Source organism: Gymnogyps californianus, chromosome 4 (genome assembly GCF_018139145.2).
Source record: "Gymnogyps californianus isolate 813 chromosome 4, ASM1813914v2, whole genome shotgun sequence".
Lineage (NCBI taxonomy): Eukaryota > Metazoa > Chordata > Aves > Accipitriformes > Cathartidae > Gymnogyps > Gymnogyps californianus.
This window is the reverse complement of record NC_059474.1, coordinates 9,158,702-9,186,595: the sequence shown is the minus strand read 5'-3', so window position 1 is coordinate 9,186,595 and position 27,894 is coordinate 9,158,702. Positions and strand designations below refer to the sequence as shown.

Genomic DNA, 27,894 nt, shown 5'->3' with positions numbered 1-27,894 from the left:
TGGCAGTGCCAACTCAGATAGATGTGTACATTAGTATACAAATGCATCTAATTCTTGGTTTTGTTAGTTTTGTCAGTTTTGTCTTAAGTATATTATGCAGTGTTGTTGGAAACTATCAACACCAATTCTTTTGCCTTTTATAGTAAATAAGTTGGGTTTTTAAAAAAATGTCTTTCATGTCTTCATTGTGTCCTATTTCCTATCCCAAAATTGATGCAAAGTACTTGACAAATGAGGGGAATATTTTTATTCTTCAAAATAATGCCCAACCATAACATTTGTTTTGAAAAGCTTTTTGTGTGTGTTGTTTTTTCTCACAGATCAGGGAAACTGGTGAAAGACCCAGTAATGAGGAGATCTTAAGGTTCTCTAAACTGTTTGAAGATGAGTTGACTCTGGACAATCTAACCAGGCCTCAGTTGGTGGCACTTTGTAAATTGTTGGAACTTCAGTCAATTGGGACAAATAACTTTCTCCGCTTCCAGCTGACTATGAGGTTGAGAAGCATAAAAGCAGATGACAAAGTGAGTCATTCTAAATAGGCACTGGTTAATAATTTTGACGTGTAAGAGTAATGAGTGTGTGTGGATATATGTATATCTTCCTAGGCATTTTCCTTTTTTGTCTTAATTTTCTTATCTTCGAGCTAACTTAGAACGAAAAGGCTTGAAGAGCTTAAAATCGGAAGTGTCCTTATTTGTAAAGAAAAAGCTGACCTTTTTTTAATCTACCATTAATTGCAATGAAAGTAATTATGTTACAAATTATAGTTTCATAGAAATGCTTTTCTTTGTAAGGGAGCTGATAGAAATACTAACTTAGAGATTGATGTTAGCATTATGGAGCTGTTAAGACTACGGTATGATGTTCACTGTTTAAAAAGTGGAGGCTATTTTGTGTTATCACAGCAGCCTCTAGTGGCCGTTGTAAAAATACAAACTTCTGGGTGTGTATTGATGGTGGTTCTTCAGTTTTGAGCTGTTACATGTTAAAGTTTATTTTATGCTTTGTGCAGCTGATTGCTGAAGAAGGAGTTGATAGCCTGACTGTTAAAGAACTGCAGGCAGCTTGTCGTGCCCGAGGTATGAGAGCTCTTGGTGTGACAGAGGAGCGTCTCAAGGAACAGCTTAAACAGGTATGGTTTTGCAGGACTGAATACGCAGACCTAACTGCAGTTGCTAGCTCTGATTTTTGTTATGATTCTGAGAAGTCATTTTGTTTCTGTTCTCATTAAAGTCTTGGCTAAAACAGTCTTTCTCCTTCATAAGCTTTTGTCATGTGTACTGTGTAAGTATGGAATAGCAGTGAGTTTCTGGCTTTTGACTGGGCCGTGATGTTTTGATGACGCAAATAGATACTTAGACTTAAACGTATCCAAAATATGTTTGCAATTTTGGCAGTTTATCTTGTTAATTATTTGTATTACTCTGGAAAGAACTTTTCTCCAAGTATATCAGTTTTGGTGTTGCCTGGTTTAAAGGAAGATGCATGTGAAACAAAATACTTTTTCAAATATTCATTCAATACTTCTTAAAATACTTCTTCAAACAAAATACTTCTTCATATATTTCAATGCAATTGCTGTAATTCTTAGCTGCTTATAGCCTGGAGTTCCTGTGCTAGGACGTTGACTGATAAATAGTGGTAAAAAAAATTAGTATTTACTTTTTTGTGTATGCTTGACTTGATCTGTTAAAAAAAAAAAAAATCCAAACGTTGAAGATTTGTTTTATGTATTGCATTTATAGTGGTTAGATCTGCACCTGAACCAGGAAATCCCTACTTCGTTGCTTATTTTATCCAGAGCCATGTATCTTCCAGATACCCTTTCTCCAGCTGATCAGCTCAAAACAACACTTCAGACACTACCAGAGAGTGTTGTAAGTATTGATGTACATAGTCTGTAACCAGCTTTCAGTATCGTCACTGAATATCTGTTCAGAGAAGTAGATGTTCTTCTTGGTTCCTTTCTTTTCCTTGAAAAGCTAAACCATGGATAGGTTTATTTGAGTGACCTTCAAACACAGAAGAAGTTGGCTTATATGTGGAGGGGTCTGAGAATAAAGCAAATAAAAAGCAATATTTCATTGCACGACAGTAGAAAGTAATAGCATAAGAAGATTTAGAATACACTTTTTACTTATACAAAAAACAATCTATGCTCCGGGCAATATAAAGACATTAATACATGAAAATGTTGATGATGATGTGTAGAGAGAGAAATGATCTGAGTAGATTGAGAGAAAGAGAACAAAGAACATGTACAACTTCAGGGTGGAAAGTTCTCGTTTTCAAAGAAAGAGAATCATCTTTTTCTGAGACATGCAAAAATAGGATAACTTTTGGGGGTTTTAACTACATTCATTAGCATACCTGTACTACATATCTCAATAAGGATATATAAACTTCTTACATTATGTAGACGTACATATATATACACACACGCACATATATAGACTTTAATAGACGACTTACATTATTTTTAGGCCAAAGAGGCTCAAGTTAAAGTGGCAGAAGTTGAAGGTGAAAAAGTAGATAACAAAGCACGGCTGGAAGCAACACTTCAGGAAGAGGAAGCCATCAGAAAAGAAAACGAAGAAAAAGAGATGGAAAGATTGTCTGAAGCTGCAGAGAAAGCCAAAGAAACCCTTCAAGTTGCAGCCATGGTAAGATCTGCTCTCAACTATTGAGAACTAAATGTCAGTGATGTAAAAACTAGCATGTTACGAGTTATTGCCTCTGCTCTGGGTGTTGCCTGCAAGAAACTGGACTTTAGATCCACATATGGAAGATGTGGGAGAATATTAAAACAGACTGCAACACAGAAGGGTTCACTGTGAAACATAAAAGATTGTCTCAGTCTTATGTATCTTTGATTTATCTTTCCTCTTAATTAAAGTAATAAGAGAAGCCTTTTATTCCTCTAGGAAAGGTGGTGGTTTTGTTTGTTTTTTGATTTCCCCCACCCCATACTTTAAATTTTCTTATCTTTGGCTCTTTCTATTTGTCATTAACCTGATAATGTCATTGTATAATACTTGACTATAAAAGCCGCTGGCCTGCTTTACTGGTGAACTAAGCAACAGGAGCTCACAGGCATAGTTCATTAAGTGCAAGTGGGTATTTTAATGAGAAACCACTCAAGATGTTGCAGTTTTTTAACATTATCTTCTCATAAAAATGTCTGTGTCTACTTTGGCAACTATTTCTATTTTGAGAAGTCATTCTTTACTCATGCTAATACAGGTAATGTTGTCTTTGTTTTAATTAAAACCTCATGGGTCTTTCAAATTTAGAAAGAGGTGGAATCAGCAGTAGATCTTGAAGCAGCTGTTCTGCAAGTTAAAAAAAGTCAGATGGCTGTGGATACTGAACAAGAACTGGCAAGGGCAGATATGGCGATGCACTCAGAGACACTGAAAGATACAGCACCGGTATTGGAAGGCATTAAGGTAATCTGGATAACTGTTTTTATATTTTTTTAATGTAAAGATTCAAAACATCCCTGTAAGAGCCATGATAAGTTGCCTGCCTGTCCTTCAGTTTTAACCCTCTCACCACATTCTGTCAGTTAAAAACAGCTAATTAGTAGATTGCAAATTCTTAACCACCAATGCAGAAATTGAAGTCAGCACAAAACATCTCTGAGTATCTCCTTTATCTACCTGTGTTATTGAAACTAATATACCTGTTGTGGGGAGCGTTTGCACTGGCTGTAGATGTAATGGATCTGTGCATGTTTAATCTGTGTATAGTTAACACATGAGGAGGGAGAGGGCAAGAGTAGATAAAGATGAGTGTTCCCTTCCTTTGAAGGGTGTAGCTAAGACCAAAGGATTAAGTAAGGAACTAGGTTTGGACTAGACTGTACTAGATCTGTATTGACTTCCTCTTCTGAACTGATATGGGCAGTGTATGTACGCTATAAAAACTTTTTAGTGTACTCCTTCACTATTTCTTTAGTATGATGTTGAACATAATTTATACCCCTGTTAAAGTAACAGGTTAATTTCTAGGATTAGCATGCTTTGTTGTGATCAGAGCATGCTTTGTTACAGTCAGAGCGTGCTGGTTTTAATCATTTGCTACCTGGCTGGCCTGTACCTCCCCAGATTCTCCTCTTTGCCCTTATTGAAGATAGGAGTGACATCTGCTTTATTCCAGTCTTCAGAAATCTTCCCTGATGACCATGTCCTTTCAAAGATAATGGAGAGTGGCCTCTTGATGACATCAAACAACTCCCTCACATCAAACAACTCCCTCAGCATTTGTGGTTGTATCCCATTAAGTCTCATGGACTTGTGTGTGTTCAGCTTGTTTAAATGTTCTCTAACCTCATCCTCCTCCACTGATGGTAGATCTTCCTTGCTCCAGACTTCCCTATTGGTCTCAAAGACCTGGGATTCCTGAAGGACAGTCTTATCAGTAAAGACTGAGAAAGGCATTGACTACCTCTGCCTCTTCCATGTCCTTTTGCACCAGGTTCCTTGTCCCATTCAGCAGCAGGCCCATATTTTCTCTTGTCTTCCTTTTGCTCCTGATATACTTGTAGAAGCTCTTCTTGTTGCCCTTCACGTCCTTCACCAGATTTAACTCCAGGGCTTTGGCTTTCCTGAACCCATCCATGGATGCTGGGACAGTGTCTCTGTATTCCTCCTGGGTCACCAATCCCTGCTTCCACTTCTTGTATGGTTCCTTTTCATGTTTCGTTTGTACCTCAAGTTTTACTTGTAGCTGAGCACTTTATTTTTGTCCATGAGGTTTCATGTCAGGATTTTTCTTGGTCCCAGTGTTACTTTGCAGATTAACGTTAATTTAAAATGGATGTTTTAAGTAGAAAAATATTTTCAGTTTTCCTGGACAGCATCATTATCTACCTGCTATTATTATAACATTGTTTACTTTAGAATGCTGCCAAGAAGGTTTTAATGGTAATAACAAAATGGAACTAATCCACATTGAAATCTTGCATTGTTGTGTGATGAGTTAGCTGACTCAGCTGACAGCATAGCTGGGTGCATGATAGTGCAGCCATGAGGAATGCCATGGGAGGGAGGCAGGCAAGGCTGGGATGATCTCGTTTGGAAACAGCAACGCTGTGTGATGTCGCAGCTAGCTTACACTGCTGCATCTGGCATAGCGCTCGCATTGCTGCCTGCCACGCCACCAGCGCCGTGAGAATATATGACAGTGGGCCACAAGTAGGACTTCTTCAACAGCCCTGACTGATAAGAGAAAACAAGAAGTAACGTTAGCATGGCATGTCTGAACCGAGGTTATAGTGTGGCCTGTCCCCTAAAGATGCTTCCAGAGATTTTAAATACCGTGAAATACATTCTTGCCTCTTAGAGGAAGAATGTAAGACTGCCAGCTTCTTGAAGATGACTGGCTTTCTTTGAGGCAGAGGAATTTGTTTTCAAACTGAGTTGCTTGCTTGCCTTTTTTTTTCTTTTTTTCTTTTTTTCTTTTTTTTTTTTTTTTGGCTAAGGTGAACTATAGATACTGTATTAAAATCAGAAGTGAGGTTGATGCTTAGGTGTTAACAGTACACTGAAACTCTTTCTGAGTTGACAGAGGGGCTGGATGCCTAGTTTGTGAACTGTTCTGTAGGTGTTTCTTGGAAGCATATCATCCTTCTGCTCTGTGTTTCTGGCATCCTTGTTTGCACATGTCTTTCTGTACTCTACTTATGTTGCTGTTCAGAGTTTAGCCATTCAAAATAAAAGCTGGTGTCTGGGTAAGATTAATATGCTAACTGTAGCTAGTGTTATGGGATTTTAGCATTTTTAATGAATCATCTTGAAGTCTTATTTTTTAAGTATTCAGATGGGGGTTAGATTTTTATTCTTGTCTTTTCAAGAAACAGGTATACTTTACAAACTATGGATGTTCATCCTCGTTCTTACAAAGGCTGTTGAAGATAACTTTGCTCTAGCTCAACTTCCTGAACTTTGCTCTGCAAATTTTTTTTGTGTAAATTATCTTTCCTGTACATAGTGGGTCATTTCTCAGTTGTTTGGATTTTTCACCCAGCAAAGAAGGAAGTAAAACATTCTTAAATGAGACAGTTAGGTACAGAATTTCAAATAGCCAAAACCCACATAATGAATCGCATTAGCTGAACTTAGTACTGGTGCACTTAAAAAATATGGACCATAGCAAACTGCCTTAGCATTTAAGATCTTTGCATTACCCTCAAAATGCAAACCTCTGCATTAGTCTCAAATTGGCTATGACAATATTGGCTCCGAACATGGAAAAAGAATCTTGAGCCTGTCTTTTCTGGTAAAAGACCTGAAACCTTTGAGGAAAATCACAAATGTGTCTTTCAATAATTTGTATATATTTTCTGTTACAGGGTGAGGAAATCACTAAGGAGGAGATTGACATGCTGAGTGATGCTTGCACCAAGCTGCAGGAACAGAAAAAATCACTAACAAAGGAAAAGGAGGAGCTCGAGGAATTGAAGGGTGATATCCAGGAGTATAATGAGGTGAAGAATGGGACATGGAAGTTCTGGTTTTTATTTCTGTTCATGTTTAGTTTTAGCATAAATGATCCACAGATTTAAAGATTATCTTGCTTGGATGTCTGTTAGCCTGTAGTTGGTAGCTGAGTGAATGAACTTTGTATGGGACAATGCAGAGCCTCATTTGTATAATGTGTTTAAAGCCTAGTTAAAATCATTGGAGTAGTTCCGACCAGATGAGAATCCTGTTCCTGCTCTTATTCCCAGGGTGACTAGACTAACAGGTGCTGACTAACTGCTGCATGCTGCGGTTCTTTCTTATTAAGCATAAATGTCAGTATTACAGATACTTCAAGTTAAGTAAAATGGATCTTGTCCAATCTGGTGAAAGATGTGGAAAATAACATTTAAGGGGTGCATGAAAAAGGCAGCAGTGTTAGAATTTATTGTTCTAATTCCAGTTTGGCTTTATACGTCTGTACATTTGCATTTCATTTACAAATGGCTCCTGTCTTGAAATGCTAGTCGAAGTCAGTAGTGTCTGTTGTTGAGAATTCACACCGACAAAAGCTTTTCTGTCTCTTGACCATTTGTTTTAGGATTTGCAAGAGATAAAAGAGCTCTCTAAAACTGGCCAGGAAGAGGCAGTGGAAGAGTCAAAGGCAAGCAAGCGATTGACCAAGAGGGTGAACCGAATGATTGGTCAGATAGACAAAATTATTAATGAATTAGAGACAAATCAAAAGATGGTGGATGTAAAGCTGGACGGTGGTGATAGTCCTCCTGCTGGGTAAGTGACTTGAGAGCACTGCATGTGTCTCTGATCATCTTCAATCTTGCTTTTGTCTGATGTGTGATTAGAAAAGAATTGGCAAGTAAGTTGTTCAGAAAGTTAAGATAATTTATTTTAAAAATAAAATGAACAAAATTGTGCTGTAGATTTTCTCTCTTCTGAGGTATGTTAAATATGGTTGAAATGAGGAAGGAAAAAAGCAGGTATAATTCCCTAGATGCTAGTCCTGAGGGGGTTCTGAAAGTCAAAGTGTCGATTAGTATCTTACCATCTTGTTCCCGCCTCTAGCACTAACAGTGATGCAGGTGAAATCATGCCTTTAGTCATGCTTCTCACACAGTAGGTTTGCCCTGTGTCATTGATTGAAAAGGTGTGCAACAGTATGGTAAGCATATTCATGTTTGTTGTTCTTTAGTAGTGAAGATGTCAGTGAGGAAAAAAATTGCAATGAAGTCTATTCTGTCTCTGTAGAGAAATGGGGGAACAAGTCTAATGGAAGTAAGGAGATAATTTTACATGGTCCCTTTCCAAAAATTTGCTTCAACTTTAACACACTTGCAGATTTTCAAAGAAAAGTCTTTCTTGATAGTTTCATTGCAAAATTCATTTATCAACAGGTCTCCAGGTGTTAACGTTACTGGAGAGTCTTTCAGGCAATCATATGTTGAAAGGTCATATGTTGCATATTACGGGCACTGAAATACGTAAAAACTGTGACTGTAATTCTCACAGTTTGTAATTATGAATGCTGTATTAATCTAGTTTATGCTTGCACCATTTTGTGTCATTGATTCATTAAGAGAGCTTCCCAGCTCCCATAGAGCATAACCTAAACAGAAATAAGGATTCTGCTTTTGTTGCTGCCGAACTTTGTTTTTTGCACTCCCCAGGGCAAACGGTCATTTGTTTCAAATTTTGTGTAGTAAGATTAAGGCGGCCATATGAATGGTGCTGTAGAGAAGTTGTTGATCAAAACCATCCAAATTTGTAAATTAAAAATACAATATAGAATCTGCTTGTACTGAATGTAATTATAATTTATGTAATGGATGGTTTTGTGGATAATTTTGTAGGTGATTGTGGATGACTGAAAATTATTATTTCAAATATTCCTTAATTGTTGAAGGCTTGTTTTTCAACCTTCAAGTTGGTGCAGTCATTACCAAGCCACCAAGAGTCATAGAAACAACACAAGTCCAGGACATTTAGTGGCAGCTTGAGAAATGCTCCTTGAATAAAAGTCAGTCTGTGCCCAGGGGTTAGGGCCAGGTATGGAGCTGGGACTATACTGATAAAGCCCTTCTGTTTAATATTTATTGGGTTCACTGTCTCCTGCATTTCAGCTTGGCCTGTGCTGGAAGATGGTTCTTCAAACTAACAAAACTACATAGGCAAGCAGAGGCTTTAGGTTGCAGAAGACAGACAACTTTGCTTACCGATCTCATGAAGCTAGACAGTGGAAACATCTGAAACCTGCTAGTCATGATGTCAAGTTTAGTCCTTTCTACTACAAAGTCTGTTCCTTGATATGAACAAATGAAGCCTGTTTTAACGAAACAGCTAAATTGCTAAAGCCATTAGTTCTCAGCTTTTGTTTCCCTGTGACTTTAATTAATTTTGTGTAGGTCAGCCTGTCTGAATCTAAAAGGATGACAGGTGCATGGCACTGCATCTTTGGTAAATGGGGCGGGAGGGGCAAAGGGCATTAGATACACGGTCTGGGAAGCACAGGAACTGTGCTAAACTTTATTTCAAATGCTACTGGATACCTGTATTTGTGCAATAAAGCACGTGGAAACCAGAAGTGTGAGATTTGATGGTAAAATAAAGATTCATTTGAAATCTGCTTGCTGATCAGTAACTTATTTTTGCTTTTTTGCATTCTGTTCAGGATTATAAATAAATAATTAACGTTTTTACAAATTACGTGCCGTGTAGTGACTTTCAGTGCTGCCTTTTGTCAACTTTACTCCCTTGGAGTAACTGCTTGCCACATACAGATTGTGCTTCCTCTTCAGGGAGAACCTCATCAGTATTGCTGAGCTAATTAATGCGATGAAACAAATTCAGAAGATTCCAGAGGAGAAGCTGACTAGGATTGCAGAGGCACTAGATGAAAACAAGGATGGCAAAATTGATATAGATAATGTTGTTAAGGTAAGTCTGTGGACTACTTAAAGAAAATAAGGCTAGCCATCCTTCAAACATTGTACCTGTTTTGACTTAAATTCATATTGCTGTCTTTTGCAAAAGTCTTTACTTGATGCCAGTGAGGTTTTTGGTAATGTGTTGTAAATAGATCTTACAATACATATTAGCATCTTCAGAATTTATATGGCTATTTTTGGGGGAGGAAAAAAAAATTTACCGTGTCTGTTACCCACATTACCTTTAAAGCTGTAGGTTTTCCTGTATGCCTATGTCAAGTTCTGTAAAATACGGTAATTTTGTTGTGCTACTTATGAATGGGAGGGAGGATGGGAAGGAGCTTTAGAAGAACTACTTTAGGAATACCACTATTAGCCAAAATCTTGACATAATGCCTATAGATATACTTTATGTCAACACAAGGTAATAGCTTCGCTTGTATACCTTGAATACAAGAGGTATACTTGTATACCTTAGATATTTCGTGGAGACCTGTATTTCCTATGCTTGAAAGACATCAGACCATCAGTTGTCCTTTAGGTCCATTGTAAATGACCTGTGTTCTTTGCCTGATTTGTCCTGTTTTCTCATTTTGCAGAACATTCTCAGGTTTTCCCTGCATTTCTCCTTCATTTTCTTGTTTCTTTTTTACTTGGTAAATTTAGAGATGTCCTGAAACTTACTTCCTTGCAAGTAATTTTCCTACTCAATACAGAAATGGTGCTTAAACTATGGCCACCTAGAAAATACAGTATCGGCCTTTTGAAACACATTTTTCCTCTCTACCGAAGTTGTCCCAGTGGTGATTATCTTCCCTGTTGCTCTAAACAGCCGTTGTACATTTAGCAACACAGGTGAAATGTACTTCTGAATTCTGCATGTAAAGCAGAATAATTCTAGGAACTTGAGGAGCTATGCCAAGAATACATTTGTACAAAAAGCTATATAAAGGAATTTGGAATGACCTGCTAAATTATTTTTTCATTTTGCTTTCTGAAAGGCCTCCCTCCCTCTACTTTTAAGTTTTTGTAAATTTGTGCCTACTTAGTACAGTAGGTCTTTTTGATAAAATTAAGCCTATAAAATAAGTATTGTCTTAAGCACTATTTCAGCAGGTACTGAATCTGAGCTTTCCATTGGAACAGATATAATAAATGGGTCTGTTTCACTAATGCTTTAAAATCTGAGTCTGTGTGCTAAGGTCAAAAGTTCTAGATCATTTGCTTTAAGTTTTAGCTTTTTTTTTTAATACTCTGGATATGTGTGAGGCACTGGTAATGGTTTGAATTTGTGTTTCATGTAAGGAAAAAATGCTGTTTTTCTTGAACATGAGAGAACTGATTACTTGTTTTGTCTTAACAAAATTTGTGATGTGAAAATGCCTCAATCATGTAAAAACTAAATGGTCTCTCAATTTCATTTTATGTTCATGCAGGTAGTAGAATTGATTGACAAAGAAGATATTGATATTGGCACCAGTCAGGTTGCTGAGATTATGGCACTGCTTCAAAAAGAAGAAAAACTGGAAGAAAAAGAGAAAGCAAAGGAAAAGCATGATAAAGAAGCTGCGGAAGCAAAGAATTAAGCTTCAGAATCTGAAGCTAATCCCAATTGTAACCAAAACCTTGTATGTCTTTCTGTGTCTAATGGCTACATATAACTTGAGCTTTGTGGTTATGGGAAGTGTTTTGAGCTGATTCTAGTAATAAATCATAGATATGTTTTCTGACATATGGAATGAAATTTCCGTTCATCAAAGAAGTGATTTACTGTTATTCCATACAGATGAAAACAAAATATGCTTCTTTAGCAGTGCTCCTGCCCACAAAATCATGTATTTGCACTTGTGGTACAGTGATCCATTAAACTTGCAAGTTTGTTGTATAAATTAAGTGTATCTATCATGGAAAAATGTTTCTTATTTATTTTCTTTCATCATTACATGGGGCCCAACCTTGCTCTGCTTCTACCTTTTAGCTTTTTCAGAGTTTAATACAAACTTTCCCTTCCGTCACAACGTTACATGTTTTGTAACCTGTTAGTGAAGATTCTGTGGCTTCAGTACTAGCTCTTTAGATTGATTTGTTTTATTTAAGCTAAATATCACTAAGCTGTTGCCTCACTGACAGAGAATGTGGCATTCTAATCACTTTTATGTATTCATGATTATTTTTTTCTGTTGAAGGGAAAATCAGATTTATTTTTCCCTAGAATGGAAACTTCCCATGAAGTTTGCTTCTTATGGGTGCCTTAAATTTCTTAAGACTAAGGAGTAGAAGATGTCCCTTCTACTCCAAATTCCATGAATTACTAAAGCATTGGAATCACAGGAGCCTTTAAAATAGTTTCAGAACATTATCTGTCACACAGTAAAGTGAGTTGAAGTGTTTGTCTAAATAGCAAAATGAAAATAATCATAACGGGAAAATGTCAGTTGTGATCTTTTCGCATATATTTTTTAAAAATGCAGTTATCTTCACATGTTTGTTGTTTTTCATCTGATAATTATTTACACCATAACTAGTCCTCTTACCTCTCAATTTTCATCTCAGGTATAAAATCACTAACCAGGTATAGTCAAAGTACATAAATACTTTCATCTCATGGCCTTGCTTACTGTGCAGTCAACAAGTCATGTCTGGTATTGCCAGTGCTTTGATTACATCATTGGCTTTCTAATTAATTGCTTATAGTTACTGTCTTTAACTGTGTGATTAAATAGTGACAGTAGGTCAAGGTTTACTCATTAATGTCTGTCCTTAGTAGTAACTTTTTATGTTTAAAAACTAAAATACCAACTCTGGGATGTTCCATAATTCCTGGTAGCCTAAATTTTTCCACTATTTCTTAAAATCTGTTATGAAATACACAGTGTGACTTGAACCCGCAGGGTTATGGTTTGGGTTTTTTTTATTTTATTTTTATTTTGCACCCAGTATTATAAAACATATGAACATTCTTGATTTTTTGTACACTATAGAGAGCACATCTTACAATGGCGCTGTACACAGTGATATTGAGGTGGGCAGTTAGTACTTAATGCTTTTAGTCATAGTTGCATATTTTCCTAGACAATGTTGACTCCCAAGCGTATTTCAGCATAATTCCGTGTTCAGTATTTATCTAGATTGGCTAAATTATTTGTAAAAACTTATTTGAAGTTAGTGGAACAGAAAAAGTTTTGACAGTCTCATGGCTTGCATGATGGACCATTGTATTTAGTTGTTTCCAAAGCAAGATGTACAGTAAGATGTACAGTACAATTAATTCTAGAGAAAGAATCAGTGTTTAGTTCAAGTATTGAGTTCATATTCTGTACAGTTTGCAAAGAAAGCTGCTTACAGTAAGTGAGAGCCTCCTGAGAATTACTGTAATTGTATCTGAAGTGTAAAATTGCTATGACAAAGCTGAAATTTCAAATCAGTGCGATCTTTGTAGTTAATGTACCCCTAAACAAGGGAGGGGGCTGTTCTCTTCCTTGTAAATCGAGATTAACTTGGAGATTTCAGCATGAAAGTCAGTTTGTAGATTTTTGAAGATAGGACTTCACTAGGTGCGTTTTTAGGCCAAAACTTATCTTAGATGAAAATGCAAGAGTATAACTAATTTCACAAAAATACAATTTGAAAACTAATTTTACATTGTATAATTTACAATTAGAATTAATGGGCTTTGAAGTAAGCTAAATTTTGCAGTTGCATATCATCAATTTGAAAACAATGTGTAACAATCACTTGACATTCCTGAAACATGATAAAGATTCTGTAAAATTGTCTGCTACCTTTCATGGAATATCAAAAACCTAAGAATTGTATGCACTTCAATGCATGCATGTTTAAAACAGGGAAGTAGCAGAAAAAGCTGTTTTCAAAGATTTATTGATCAAAGTTTTACAGCGTTTTAACTGTCCTTACAGTAAATTATCTGATTGTAGTATTTGGGAGTTTAGGACACGTTGCTGCTGTTCTTTTTCTGTGTTTACTGTTCACTTAAATTTTCTGTGGATTAAATAAGAAGGGAGCCAAAAATAGCTGATTTTTTTTTTTTTTAAATGAAGAATGTCCTGATTAAAATAATTGTGATACATTTATTGAACATTTTTAGCTTTTGGACTTGTTTGAAATTTGGCATATTGTGAAATTTTAACAGGTTACATAAAATACATTTAAATGTCAATCACAAATGTCGGTTTTCCCGTGTTACCTAAAGCGTTTAAGGGACGTACGCATCAACCGTAGCGAAGCCTTTTCACGGGGAATATTTTCCTTCTGATATTGAAAGTAGGCAAACCCATGACGGCTGGACTTGAACAACACATGTTCTGCAAGCTTAAAAAGCTTTGGAAGCCCTCGGTGATTCACGTTTACCCGGTTTTGAACCTTCCCGAGCAGCTCTGTCCAGGCGATACAGACAACTCCAGCAAATCGGTGGCTTGAGGACTAGCTTCAGATAACGTGCTTTGTTGTCTTTCGTGTTGACCAAAAAAACCAGAAGCTGCAGTACTTTCAGAGAAAGGATGACTGCCGAGTGTACAGTAACCGGTCAGAACTTATTCCTGAATGAATATTTAGTCAGGAGATGTAAATATTTGTTTAAATAATTAAAGGATGTGTGAGATTTAGGTGACCTTGTGACTTACACAGGCAAAGCCTCTAAGCTCAGAGTTGGGTAAGACCATTGTTGGGGTTGTTTCAGATTCAAATAAGATCAGATTTTGATTATAAACTATTCAGGGGGGAAGAATGTAAAACATAAACAGCTTTTAAAAAAATCCATTTAGCAACGAAGTAGGACATCATTTCTTTCTCCCCTTCAAAACAAGCAGGTTATAGGACCTATTTTATTGAAAAACTTGTTTCTGTTTCATGTTGGCACAAAAGATCATTTTTTGACTGAGATTTTCATCACTGACTGCATGCTGTGAGAGTAAATCTGCCTGCAAGTTACTTACCAGAATGCTAGTTTAATAGGTAGTTTGTCAGCAGGACTGCATGCAGGTAGAGAATAATCTCGACAGGATAGGACTTTACACTTAACGTGGACTTTTTCCGGGGGGAAAAAGTTACATCTTTTATACAACTCCAAAATACTTCTTGTAACTTTGTATCTACATACCTTGCTAATCATTTAAACTTTAGCTACTTTAGCATGTATTTAAATACTTTTAAATTGTTTATATCAAATTATTTAATTAAAAGAATAATCCCATATTCTGTTCTTTGTATGTATTCCAAGTTTTGCTTTTCAGTTGAATTTCAGCCCGTGTTATAAATTTAAGTTGAAGATCATTTGTCTGTGCTCTGAGCATACTGGTCCTGTGTTTGCCATAATGCAGTATATTTTAAGTTAATTGGAGCTTGTGTCCTTTGTTTAGTTATAATAAATGTGTCATTTTGAAACCTAATCTCTCCATTATTTTTCTGTTGCTTTTGATTATTTAGAGTTAGTTTATTGCTGTTCAGATGAGAGGCCAGTCACAGAGCTGGACACTGATGAGCCGAGTATTACAACTGAAATGTTTGGGGTAGAAGGGGGCAAGTGAAGGACGAATCTTTAAACTGGGGGGTGGTGGGTTGTGTGGGGTTTGGGGGGGGCGTTAATTCTTGCAGAAATTCTCTTGACAAATGTGGGACTGCTTGCCTGGTGTAGTGAATTGTGCTAAACCATTCTTTCTATTATATTTTAGGTATGAAAATGGGGAGCGGTGTACTCTTTACTATATAAGGAAGTAGTGGAAAGGTTAAGATCTATTTCAAATAGAAATAAGTCTCCTTAGGAAGGATCCGTGTTTGGTCTTTGTCCAAGCCGGGAGAAAACACATCTGAAATTGTGTTCCAGAGATTGATTATTTTATGCCATGCTGTGCCCCTCGCCCCTGGTTTTGCAAAATTACATGTATTCTCCTGTAATCCTAATATTCTTCACAAAGTTCATCTCAGCATACAGTAGACTTTTAAGTCTCGGGCATATCCAACAATGTGCTTTTTCAATTAAGAGCTGTTAATGATTTATTGTTACCTCTCCTGAAGCCTTGGCAGCCTGGGTGGGAAGGCAGAGAGCCCGAGCCAGCAAGGTGTTCCAGTGCACGTCTGGTCCCTTGGAAATAACTGAGCTATCTCAAACATAACTTGTATTGCTGCTGTTTCGGGAGCTTCAGCGCTCGTCTTGGCCCAGCTGTGGTCGGCACTTAGAGAAATGCATAGCAAAGAAGATCCAGACCCAAAAGATGTGGCGGTCGTGTTGCACGGGCCTGTGTTGACAAAAGTAGTCTCCTGGCTGCTCTCAAACAGCATTTGGGAATGTGCAAACATTGGATCTACTTTCTAGTGTCAAAGTATTTCAACAGATGGCTGAGAACAACCTCCTGCCTTGAGATGCTTTTAGAATAACTTAATAGATAAGCTAGATTGGGTTGCAGCTTTTTCCTTTTTTTGCTTAAAGCCAAATACCAAATAAACGGCATAAAAAGTAGCAGAACTTGTTCCTTTTAAGCTTTTGCTTTAAAAATTTTCTTTAATGATAGACTTACTTCAGGTGAATAGGGCTGTTGTGCAGCGGTGTGGTAAAACAAACTAGCAGAGAAATTGTGTCATTGAGTTTGTATATCAAATGTGGACATTGGCAAGTGCACTTGATCATAGTTACCCATGTCCTGAATGCCCAAGGAAGGGACTGACTTCTGGATCCAGTGTTGTCTTTGCTGAGATAAATTGGTTATATCAAAGAAATGATACTCTTCTTAAAATCTTTATTAGACATTCAGAACAATTATGTCTAGTTATTGTTACAATCTAAAGAAAAAATGGGGGTTTTTTGGACTCTCTTGCCTTGATGTAGGGGGGAAACAAACCAGTGGTACCCATGACCAAGCAGAGTGCCTGGCCAGTCTGGTTGGTGTGTGGGTGGTAGGCACAGGCCAAATTCAAGTTTCAGAAAAGGGACCTCCGGAGATTGTGTCGTCCTGCCCTCTGCTCAGAGCCGGCTTCCCAGGGCCGTGTCCCGTCAGGGTTTGAGTATCTCCAAGGATGGAGACTCCGCCACCTCTCTGCATCCTCTCGGGATGCACCTCTCTGTGACCTCTGCCAGTGTTTGATCACTCTCAAGAATAAAAGTTTTTTTTCTTATGTTTCCCTTGTGGCGAATAATGATAATCTGTTATTACAGATGTGAATTTATGCATTGTCCACAAGTATACCCAGAGGGAAAGGTAACTGACTTCACTAATTAGAAATAATAGATAGCAGATACATTGATACAACTTCACTGGGTGGAAGCTTCTTTTACATCAGGCTGGTAATACAGGTGTGCAGAAAGCTGGTTGGAAAAACCTCTGACTTCATGAAATCACGGTCTTAAAAGTATTAACATAGAATGAGTTTTGTTGCAAACTATTTTGGTGAAATGTCATTTAAAGGGTGAATACGTATGCACAGCGGTAGGGGGACGGATGGATGGTCTTGTGGTTATTACATTGACCTGAGGCTTTGGAAATCTGTGTTCTGTTAATGCCTATGTTTCACTAATGCATTGCTTGGCTCTTGTGCCACTGTAACATAAAACCTCCTTGACAGTGACTTGGGCAGATGACAGCTTCTCCAGAGCAGAGTCTCTCCATGCAAGGACCTATTATGGTATTCTGTAGTGATAAGGCTTTTAAATACTGAATGCAGACAGTGACAGACCAATACCATATAGTTTCCCTGGCTAAGGAATCTTACTGTTCTCACTGCTTATATATTGAAAAGCATTTCTGGTATTTTCTTGAATTATTCCTCAACTCTGATGTGAGCAGGAGGATGTTTGTAGTGTGTTTCTAATTCCCCGTACTCTGTGCTCACTTCCATTTTTGTGTATTATTGGATATAAATCTTTCTCAGTAGTTAAATATCCTTCACAGGTCAAAATTCTTTGGGGGCTCATTAGCATGTAAAATTTTACCCTTGCCAAACCTTCTGTGGTTTTCAAACATCAGTTTCTCTCATCTAACTGGCATAAAGGATTTCTGCTATGCAAGAGATGGATCTAATTCAGATTTGCCTCTTTCCGTCTAGTATTTCTCTTTATGTGTATTGGCAGAGCAGACCCCTTCATGAATGGCCTGATTTATGTCTCAGCGAATGCTGCAGCCAGCAGTTCAAGATGTCAGGTCTCCCGTGCGTGCTGGGAGTGGCTGCGGATTCTCCCTCCCCCTCCTTTTGTCTTAGCTCCAGCCCGAGAGCCGTCCAAGTTCCTTCCTAGTATTTTCTAACCATGTTTTCACATCCTTGGTTAAGCGAGATCTTCAGACTCCATCCGAAGGAGAGCTTCTGCAAGGAGCTGAAGGGCAACTGGGAGATGAGCAACAAAAAACATAATTTAAAAAAAAAAAGTCTTAAGAGTCTTACTGAATTAAGATGGGAATTAACAACCTGTTATGCAGAAAACCTGGGGATCTCTGCAGCCTACTCCAGACTTGTAAGATCTTTTTTCCCCAGATTTAGTCAGGTAATACATTCCAAAGTAGTAAGCAAATCAGCAGGTTTTTCTTCTCCATCCTTCCTATCCCCCAACCTTTCCCTTTTCTCTATCCCTTACTTAATATGCAGGACTAAGTAGGAAAGATTTATGGAGTCCTTGTTGCACTTCAGTTTCTCGGTACCTTGCTTTGCACTGGTGGAAGTAGAGTTGAAATATAGCGACCGTTAATCTTTCCAATGAACGTCTCCTCACTAGATGGTTTTTGGTGCTTGGTCTATGTAAACTCAGTCATTAGTCACCTTCATCAAGCTCTGCTCTCACCTGCCTCTATCATAATTACCCCAGCTCCACCATGGTCCCTGTGCAGTCTCTGCATGCAATGCTTGTAAGAGCAGAATGCTTTTATCCTTCCCTTTGAATTGTGTGTGCTCTTATCACAGGGAACTGCGTGTGCCCTTCCATAAGCCACAACATTTCAGCAGAAAATATGTTCTTAGGATGAGTCTTCAAAATCAAGAGTGACATTGAGAGGAAGGCACGCACATCCCTATTTTTAGACCTACTTTCTGCAACCAGAGGTACCCATCCAAATTCTGTGATTAAACTAACACCGTGGTCCCTTAGTGACTCAGTATGATTTAATTTGAGGTGTATATCAACCACTTGGGTCATCTTTTTCCCCGGAAAATCCTTTGTGCTCACTCTGAAAATGAGATCCTTTTGGGTATCTAGGTTTTGGACTTGCAAATTCAAGAATTGACTGATGTCAACCCAAAAAACCTCTTCAAATAAATGACGGGGGAGGAAGCATTAACAGAAAAACCTTATTTGTACCTCCTAATACCTTTGTGCTCAAGAGAAATCTGACATGGAGAATAGCTCTACTAGCCAGGCTCATACAGGATCTGTAGCAGCGAATGGAAATAAATGGAGGTGGAGATCTGATGGGGTTAGCATTTTGGTTGTGCTTTCTTCCCTGTAATTTGCCCTTGAGTGAGCGGGATACTACAGTATTTATTTTAATTTTGTGAATATGAAGGTACCCTCAGTCAGGAGAAATATCTTGTACCACCCAGCTTGATATTCTTACTGAAGTCCTCGGTGAAACTCGGGACTTCAAGGCAACGAGAGAAAGTCTTTAAAAACTTTTTTTATATATGTTAAGCAATAACACGGCGGCTGATAAAGCAGATTTGTTTCACCTAGACTAGAGGGAGAGTGAATTCGCCTGCCCGAGCACAGGGACCGGCATCACCCCGGGGTTTCCACCCCAGGCACTACATCCCCGCTGCAAAACCAGACACTCCTCCCCGCAAGCCCCAGCCGGCTGCAGCCGGTTGAGCCAAACCCGCAGCCGCAGCTCCAGCCCAGGCCGGAGCGCCGCCGGCGCTGCCTGGCGAGCGGTGGCACCTCACTAGATGGCGTGCCCTCACCGCCCACCGCTCTCCGGCCCCAGCCCTGCCGCCCGGCGAGGCGGCTCCCGTGGCCGAGCCCCGCTGGGACGGGTGCAAAGCACGTTACTTCCCTGATTTGGTCCTGTTCCTGATTTCCCCCGGCTTCTCTTTACGTCCAGTTTCTTGTTCTGCGCTCACAGGCTCTGTTTCCCAGCTTCTTGTTTCTCAAATCTTTCTTTGCTTCCACGGAGGATGCTGGTAATGCAAGGTGATGTGTTGGCTGTTTCGGCACTCAGTGCTTGGTCCCTCCACACTCCCTCTTCCCATGTTACATCTCCTCTCTGTTTGTCACAAGATAACCCTTGCTTGCAAACCAGAATAAACCTTTGCTATCCGGTCAAATGACCCGGTATAATCAGCCACTGGACTTCCCCAAATTAATCCCTCTTTAACATACAGCATCATTTCTAGGAAGTTCTCCGATCTCGGTTTAAAATTTGACAGTGAAAGAGAATCCACCACAATCCTTTGGTGAGCTCTTGTACTCGTTTTTATTTCTATCACTCTGTGGTTTGTGGGGGTTTTCTTGCGGAGGAAGGGAGAGGGGAAAGAGTCTTTAAAAATAGAAAAATAAATTAACTCCCCACCCTTGGCAAATCAAGCAACAAAAAGCCAAACTGTGTCTAGTGAATTTGTCTAATGCCAGTTTCTGTTCCTTTGACTTCAGTTGACTTGGTGGAAAAGCCCCCAACAATGTTTTCTTTGTGGGGCTGCTTACGGGCTGCATTAAGGTGGGTAACTCCGGAGCTGCACAGCTCCTCCACAAGTTTCCTGACTCTCTCGTTAGTGCCCTGTGTCCTGCCCTACCCAGAGCCCTTCCCGCTGGGCTGGTGAAGTGTAGCGTTTGCTTATTAACTCTTCAGTATTGACACCGCAATCAAGGTGTTCAAACGTGCCTTGCGGGTTTTTTGCCTACCTTGGCTGCAGAGCATTCGATTCGAGTCTGCATCTGCAGGTGACATCCAAACGCCCCGGAAGATACAGTCCCTTTGTGATGGTCTAAACTGCTAATCCGGGCTTGCCTCTTCCCACAGAGCCCAGCACTTTCTGGTTGTTATAAAAGCAGCGGTGCTGGTGTGCTCTCTTGTCTAAACAAAGGCAGATTCAACTTGTCTCAAGGGCTTAACAAAAGTATTACTCAGTGCTATAAAAACTGAGTTAACAAAAACTGAAAGTCCACTCTCATTTCTTTGGTATGAGGCATTTTTAGGATAAAATGCTAGGTCAGGTTAGAGTGGGTTACGCACGTGTGATTCAGCGGTTTGGATGCGATGCTTCAAATGACTCAGGCATGTTTTAAAAAAAATGTAGCTTGGTGAAAAGGTATGAATCAGAGAATCAGAATAATTCAGGCTGGAAGGGACCCCTGGGGTGACCCAACCTTCTGCTCAGAGCAGGGCCAAATTTAGATCAGGTTGCTCCCAGCCTTGTCCAGTCATGTTTGGCTTGTCTCTAGGGATGGAGATTACACAAATCCCTGGGCCCTGTGTCTGACCACCCTCATGGTGATAATTTTTTCCTAAGATCTGGTGGATATGTCCTATGTTGCAGGTAGTATCTGCTGCCTCTTGCCCTATTGCTGTGCACCCCCAGGAAGAGTTTGGCTCCATCTTCTCTGCACCTTCTCATTAGGTAGTGGCAGATTGCAATAAGGTTCCCCTGAAGCCTTCTCTTCTCCAGGCTCAGCAGGCCCAGCTGGCTCAGCCTCTCCTCGTATGCTATGTGCTCCAGCCCCTGGCTGTAATGGTGGCCTCAGCTGGATCCCCTCCAGTATGTTAATGCCCGTCTTGTGCTGAGGAGCCCAGAACTGGACCCAGGACTCAAGGTGTGTCTCACCAGTGCTGAGCAGAGGGAAAGGACCATCTCCCTTGACTTGCAGGCGATGTCTTTCCTAATGCAGCCCAGGAAGCTGTTGGTCTTCCTTGCTGCAAGGGCTCATTGCTGGCTCATGGTCAACTTCTCCACTAGGACCTTTCTGCAAAGATGCTGTCCAACTGGTCAATGACCATCCTCTACTGGTGCATGGGCTTATTCCTCCTGGGAGCAGGGCTTTGCATTTACCTTTGTACCACTTCATGACATTTCCATCAGCCAGTTTGTCCAGCCTGTCAAGCTCCTCTGCACGTAGCCCTCCCCTCCAGCGTAAGGACCACTATGAACACAACGCTGAACACACCACTGAAGAAGAAGGGTTGAAATGGAAGCAAGGAGGTCACACGGTTGTGAAATAGTTGAGTCTCACTTGTCAAATCCAAGAGGTTATTCAGGGTGAAACCGGTTTAATGCCAGGCATGGAATTGATGACAATTTACGCAATTATTATTAAGTGAGCAAACTACCATGTGGTGTTATAGAAGGTCTGAAAAAAAATATTAATAGACTGTTGGTTCAAATGTGAAAGTGCTAAACTCATCGACTATGATGTGCTCTAAAAATAAACTTGAGCCTCTGCATCAAAAAAAATAATGCTTCCCTTAGGAAGACTTAACCAGGTCTAAACAGAAGGCTTTCTGGCTGATGTCCAACTACTATTTTTTTTAAAAGTCCTGTAATTAACTTTCTTTTCTTTACTTTCTGGTGGGAATTTTTCTTTTTTCTTTTCCCCATTTCTGTTAAGCAGTGGTGTGTGTTCAGTTGCTACCATGACGAGAATAATGGCATTCCTATCACCGTGAAATGTTGTAAGTTGAAAAGTTTATGTGATTTTTGTACGTACTGGTCTTACAAGTTGTAAATGACCCGTTCATTATTTATGCTATGTGGGGTAAAACTTTAAACAAAAAGTTGTTCTTCAATTCTCCTTCGAATTGCATGTTTTCCACCCTACGTGTTTTCTAGATGTGAACTATAGCAGTATAGATTTTTTTCAACTTGTTTAACAGTGCTGGTAGCTGCAATTTAGAAGCTGCTGTGCGGCAGAGCTGGAACTCACTAGACCTTTGTCCAAAGTCAATGGGTTACAGGATTTTTGTTTGATCTATAGATATCTACGCTGTTTGCCCCAGGTCTCCCTGCCCTACAGCAGTGATTAAAATGCTGCCTCGATAGTTCAGAGCTACTGTTTGCTAAAAAGTGCTCCATAGCTATAGGGACTGTTCGGTTGTTTGTTTCCCTACGGTATCTAAGGGTTATAAAAAAAAAGATTAAAACCCTGAACCATCCGTTTCTAAGTCCAGGCAGAGCCTGAATCCAGGCGAGGATTCCTTCAGGATCGGCATCACAAGGCAATTGGGTTGACTGCAGATCGCCGTGAGAGCAGTGGGTTAAAAAGTATTTTCAGACTGTAATGAAACAGAATATAAAATATAATGATATCAACAAAAAATACAGTGATATCTTCCATATTGAGTTCCACATTCTCTGGCTTCCAGCCCCAGAAGACTTGGTTTACACAATGACTTTGTCTGTTGCTGCTGTCTAGCTACCAAGTCTTTACATCATAGCCTTGCCCACATAGGAACCTCCTGAGTAGCTAGTGTGAGCTGAAGAGTGGTGAGCTGGAAGTTAACTATGGAAATAAACCCCCAGGCAGTGGTGGAGTCTCCCTGCCTTGCTGTCTTCCAACCAAGGTCTAGTTGTCATTCCTTGCATAGGATGCACAACTCCTTGGGGGGGGGGAATTACTTTTCGGAAGGAGTTAACCACAAACCTGCCATCAGCAAGACAAATTTCAGCAAAGATGTAAGCAAGAAGGTGTGATCCAGTGCACAAATTCCTAAAGAGGAGGCAACAGCTGGTGAGGCTGCAGCACAACGGAGAAACATCTGGAAGCTATGGGAGACTCTAATCCAAGTGGGACAGTGTGACGCCGTTTGTCTGCCTCGTAAGAGCTTTCTGGGCCAGCTTCATAGGAAAGCTGTATATGAGATAAGAGAGGTAGCTACACCGGGTGTTGATGAGGTCTGGAGTACAGTATATTGAAGCCAGGTTTGGGTATTGCTCTTCACCACTAATACTGATAAACTGGAGCGGGTCCAGATTAACGAGAATAACAAGCGGCTGGTTGCTGTGAGGAACAGTTAACGGCATTGCATGGCTTTAATCTAGAAAATACGGGACTGGAGGCAGGGAACACCCAAGTTCGGAAACATTTGCTGCACGGGACCCGGTGCTCTGTTCTCCTCCGCAGCTGCCGGGGTGAGACGAGAGCAATCAACTTAATTTTCAGTGAAATTACCGGAACAGTGGGGTTTCTGCAGACTCTCACTAGCGCAACTTGAGGCATTGCAGTTTCTGGTGTCGGCTGGAGGTTGCTAGGCCTGTAGCTAACAGCTGTGACAGCTGCTGCAACTCAGCAGTTGATGTGTTAATTTAAACCAACACCACTCACGCTTTAAGTTATTGTGCCAGACTTCGGCATAGAAGAACTTGGGATGGGACCGCAGAACGTCTCTCATCCAACGCCCTGCACAAAGTAGGTCCCAACCAGACCAGGTTGCTCAGGGCTTCGTCCAGCTGAGTTCAAGGACTCAGTCCCAAGATGGAGATGCCACAACCCCTCTGGACAACCTATTTGTGATATTTGACCATCTTTATAGTGAATTTTTTTTCCTTATATTTAATTATAACTTTCCGTGTTGCAACTTGTGTCCATTGCCTCTCCCCTAACATGGTGCAATCAATAATGTTAGTTGTTACTTAATAAATCCCTCAATTAATAGCATGTCGTGGTAACTGCCTACTGGGCTCTAATTTCACGATGCTGCAGAAGTGGAGGACATGCTCCATTCCCGCTTTGGCCAGGTTTGAGCATCGTACCAGGGTGACTGTACCGGCTGAGCTGCAGAGATGCTGTTCTCCCCTCGCGTCGGTGCCTCTCCCGCACAGCCCTGCTCGGCGCGGCCAGCTGCGGCCCTGGGACCAGCTGCCTTTTCGCCGGGCGAAGAATTCATCCCTGTCTGTAGTTGGTGCACAGTGATTGAAAGCACTCTGGGATCCTTGGGGATGAAAAGCTCTGTAAAGACTGGAGTTGTTTACTATGATGATTACTCAAATAAAACTTTGAAATGCCTTAACGTAAGGAGTTCATTGGAAGGTTTACAATTTGGGGTGTTTTATGAGGGGAGAAATTATTTCCAAGAACCAAGTTAGAGTAAGTCCCCCTTAGGATGATGCAAAAGGAGAGTTCCAGTGTATTACAGGATTAGCATGGCTGTAGCTTTCTAAGCTTTGAAGATCCCTTAGTATCAGGGGGAAAGGGGAAAGGAGAGTCAGGCAGCCAGAACAGGAATCTGTCTCTATTGGGAAACTGTTAGAAAGATGCAATGTGGTGGCTGGGACCCAGGCAGAATTTGAATGTCATCCCTTCTCTATAAATAATGCATAAGCATCATCATATTTTTGAATGCAGAGCCCAGAGGGAAATAATCTCTCTTGATTGAACTGGGATGTAACATTTTGGACTGGAACTCAGAGGTCCCAAGTTCAGGGGTCCTGGGTGGTGTGTCCCAGCTGCTGGGTGCTCTCCTCTCCTGCTCGAGCATCTCGGGAGCAAAGGGATGAGGACGCTGCACCAGAAGCAGATCAGAGGGCTGCAGCCTCTTGCTTTGAGGGTTGTCCCAGATGTACTGCAACCTCCACCAGGAAAATGGGATGTTTACCGTGAATAATTTTTCATCTCTGGACCGTGAGTGGAGTATTTACCACCTAGATCCAAAGTCACAGGGTTGTATCTGTGTCAGCTCAGAGTGATGCAACTCGAACAGAAAGCTTTCGGGGCAAATGTTGGAGTTTCCTGTAGGAATTCAGGGTGGACAAAGAACAGAGGGCACATCCCATCCAGCTTCCAGGAGTAATGCTACTCTGTGTCTGGGACGCTTATGTGGTGCTCACTCACTTTGCTGTCCAAGTCACTCATTTATTACTGTCATGATACCCTATGCACTGTCCCATTGCTGTCATGATACCCTACGCACTGTCCCATAGGTGATGGGACAGTTGAGTAAGGCCTTGATGATCTATGCTTTTGAAGTTTTGTGAACCTGGCTCCAAGGAGGTGTGCAATTCTGGTTTTAGTGATAAAATTATGCTAACAAAAGTCCTGGAGTTTTATGCCACATCAGCTTAACCTGCATGTCCTTGTGGCTTAGAGCACAAGGTCTGGCTTTGCCCTCGTTCCCTTTCAAAGCCCATTCACCTTGTCTTTGTATGAGTTTGTGCTGGGCGTGGGAATTTGGCTGTGACTTGACATTGCTCAGCTCTGCTCCATTGCAAGCAAGCAAGGAGAAACTGCTCTAACATTTTGCCCTGTTACAGTCTCCCAGGATGGTAGGAAATATCACAGCCCCTTTCTGCTAAGCACTGAAATCGGAGACATGCCCCTTGTTTAGTGTTTATGATGTGAACAGACAAGGCATGAGCAAAGGTTTGAGGCCGAAATACAGGAGGGTTAAGCAACCAGGCAAGTCAACAGACGTGCAAAGTGGCAAATGAAGTGTCCCCATCAAGTGTCCCATCTGGTAAGAGGCACTGTCTTGCTCACCTCCTACCTTGCTGCTTTTGAATTGCTCTATGTGCAACACATTTCTATGGGGACTGGCTTATTTACACAGCCTGCCCTCTCTGTACCTGAACTAGAGAAGAGAACTGATGGAAGAGAAATGAAGTGGTTACTAATTAGCAATTAGTTCATTAATAGAAGACATCTGCTTCACATTAGGCAGGGACAGATGAAGAAGGCTGAATCTCATGTCCCCAGCGACTGGCTGTTTATGCATAGAGTCTGCATTAAACTAGAAATCAGGCTTTCTTAAAGGTTGCTTTTTTCCACCCTGGAGATGTCTGTGTGTTGAGGGCTGAGCGATGGTGAATATCACTGATGAGAAAGGGCATCGCACAGCACAGGGGACTTACCTGTGAAGGATCCTCACTCTGCTGCATGCAGGGGTGATCCACCCTGCCCTGATCCCGCTCCGTTGCCGGCTCTGCCTCGTCCAAATTCCTAACCTTGGTATGGGCAGAAATGGGAAGGAGGCTTCTGGATTTGGAAGGAGACACTGGAATTTTCCCTGCAGTGAATTCAGTCAGGCTTGAGCCTGAGCTTTGAGGTACCGATGAGAGCAGTCTCCTGTACCAGGTGCCCAAAACCCCTCCCAGGACACGCAGCCCGCTCCGGGGAGGTGATGGAGCTGAGAATTAGTTTGCTCTTGTGAGCTCTGGGTGCAAAATCCAAATTACTGGAAGAACATCAACAGCTGAATGAACAAACCAGTTTCTAAAGCACTTTGAACAGTTGGCTTCCCCAGCCACCTGGGTGCTTTGGGAAATGCCCGTCAATGCATTGGGTGAATATTTCAAACCAAGAGCAGGAAAAGGTACCAGCTCCTCCAGAGCAGCAATGGTTTTCTCTTAGAAGATGGGGAGGAGGAGGATGAAGAGTTTCACATGGGATGCTGTAAAACTGAAATACCATGAAGTCCAAAGGTGAGCTCCTTGTATGCAGCCTGGAGAGCGCTGAGCAGGAGATGCCAGGGAAGTTCTCATAGTTCTGTTTTCTGCTGGAGAATTTGGAAACCGTGTGTGTGAAGAAGCAGGGCTGTCAAAGAAAACAATTGTCATCAGTGTTTAGGAAAATGCAAGCTATCTTTCCTTGGCCATATTTCTTTAAATGTGCCCCCTCCCCTAAATTTTCCCAAACTCCTCTCAGTTATCTTTCTGTCCAAATTTCCTTCCCTTCCAAAGCTGAAACACTTTCATTGTATTGAAATTAAATGGAAAAAGAAATCTGCAGCTAAACCTGAAAGCGATTAAAAAATTTTAATATAAAAAGCCATTTTTCCTTGCAAACCATGCAACTGGCCGTAATCAAATCCTCTCCTATCAAAGCAGCAAAATTCCCCTAGATTTCAGGAGTGGTGGGACAGGCACTCATCAGAGTTTGACGCCGACAAGGGCAGCAGACTCCTGATTGCATCAGCTACAAAACTCCTTTCCCTGGTCGCCGCATGGATTTTCTGCCTATGGATCAAGAGTATTTGGATTTTGGGGCTTGTCTACCAGGCAAAATTGTCCAGAATAATCTATTTTGCAAGAGCTGCTCTGGAGCTGCTGCTCATCTGAACCGTATTGAGGGAGTGTATTCCAGAGCAATTATTTTGCTCTGGAAGAGAGCATTAATTATTCCACCGTAAAATGACTCTTATTGTGGAAGACAGTAGTCTAAGCAGGGAGCTGTTCCAGAATGCTGATTGTGGCGTAGCTTATTCTGCAATAGCTATTCTGGTCAAGTTCCTCCTGTCGGCAAGCCGTGAATCCCTGCTGCAGCACGGGTGGGAACGCACCCAGCACACTCAGCCTCTGGCTTTACGGACGGCTGCGTGGCTGCGAGCTGATGAATCCAATAATGTTATTACTGTGCTTGCCTTTGAGTGAGAAAGAAAGATCTCTTTTAACACCACTGTCTCCTGGATTTTTCACCTCCGTTAAACATTATGCACTCATCTATCTCCGCACAGGTATGCAGTGTTGCTCGACCCTTCTCTCCCTCGCTTCCCACTGAAAAGTTGACTTGTTTTATCAATGTTTCTTAACTCTCTCGACCTCATGGGTTTTATCTCTCTGCCCAAATGGATGCA

The 27,894-nt window shown here is 40.7% G+C and overlaps 1 protein-coding gene across 2 annotated transcripts in view; it reads left to right on the top strand.

Annotated features, from left to right (window-relative positions):
- The window catches only part of LETM1 (leucine zipper and EF-hand containing transmembrane protein 1), a 31,506-nt gene extending 16,697 nt beyond the window's left edge, over positions 1 to 14,809 (top strand). Inside the window, exons 6-14 of one of the 2 annotated variants that reach the window (XM_050896657.1) lie at positions 321 to 524; positions 1,016 to 1,135; positions 1,749 to 1,880; positions 2,487 to 2,666; positions 3,297 to 3,452; positions 6,359 to 6,493; positions 7,069 to 7,259; positions 9,281 to 9,419; positions 10,846 to 14,809. In XM_050896657.1, the coding sequence (XP_050752614.1) occupies positions 321 to 524; positions 1,016 to 1,135; positions 1,749 to 1,880; positions 2,487 to 2,666; positions 3,297 to 3,452; positions 6,359 to 6,493; positions 7,069 to 7,259; positions 9,281 to 9,419; positions 10,846 to 10,995 (1,407 nt within the window). In that variant the 3' untranslated portion in view covers positions 10,996 to 14,809. Of the gene's footprint in view, positions 1 to 320; positions 525 to 1,015; positions 1,136 to 1,748; positions 1,881 to 2,486; positions 2,667 to 3,296; positions 3,453 to 6,358; positions 6,494 to 7,068; positions 7,260 to 9,262; positions 9,420 to 10,845 lie in introns of both variants that reach the window. The other variant, XM_050896656.1, reaches the window with a different exon arrangement.
- The last annotated feature ends 13,085 nt before the right edge of the window (positions 14,810 to 27,894 follow it).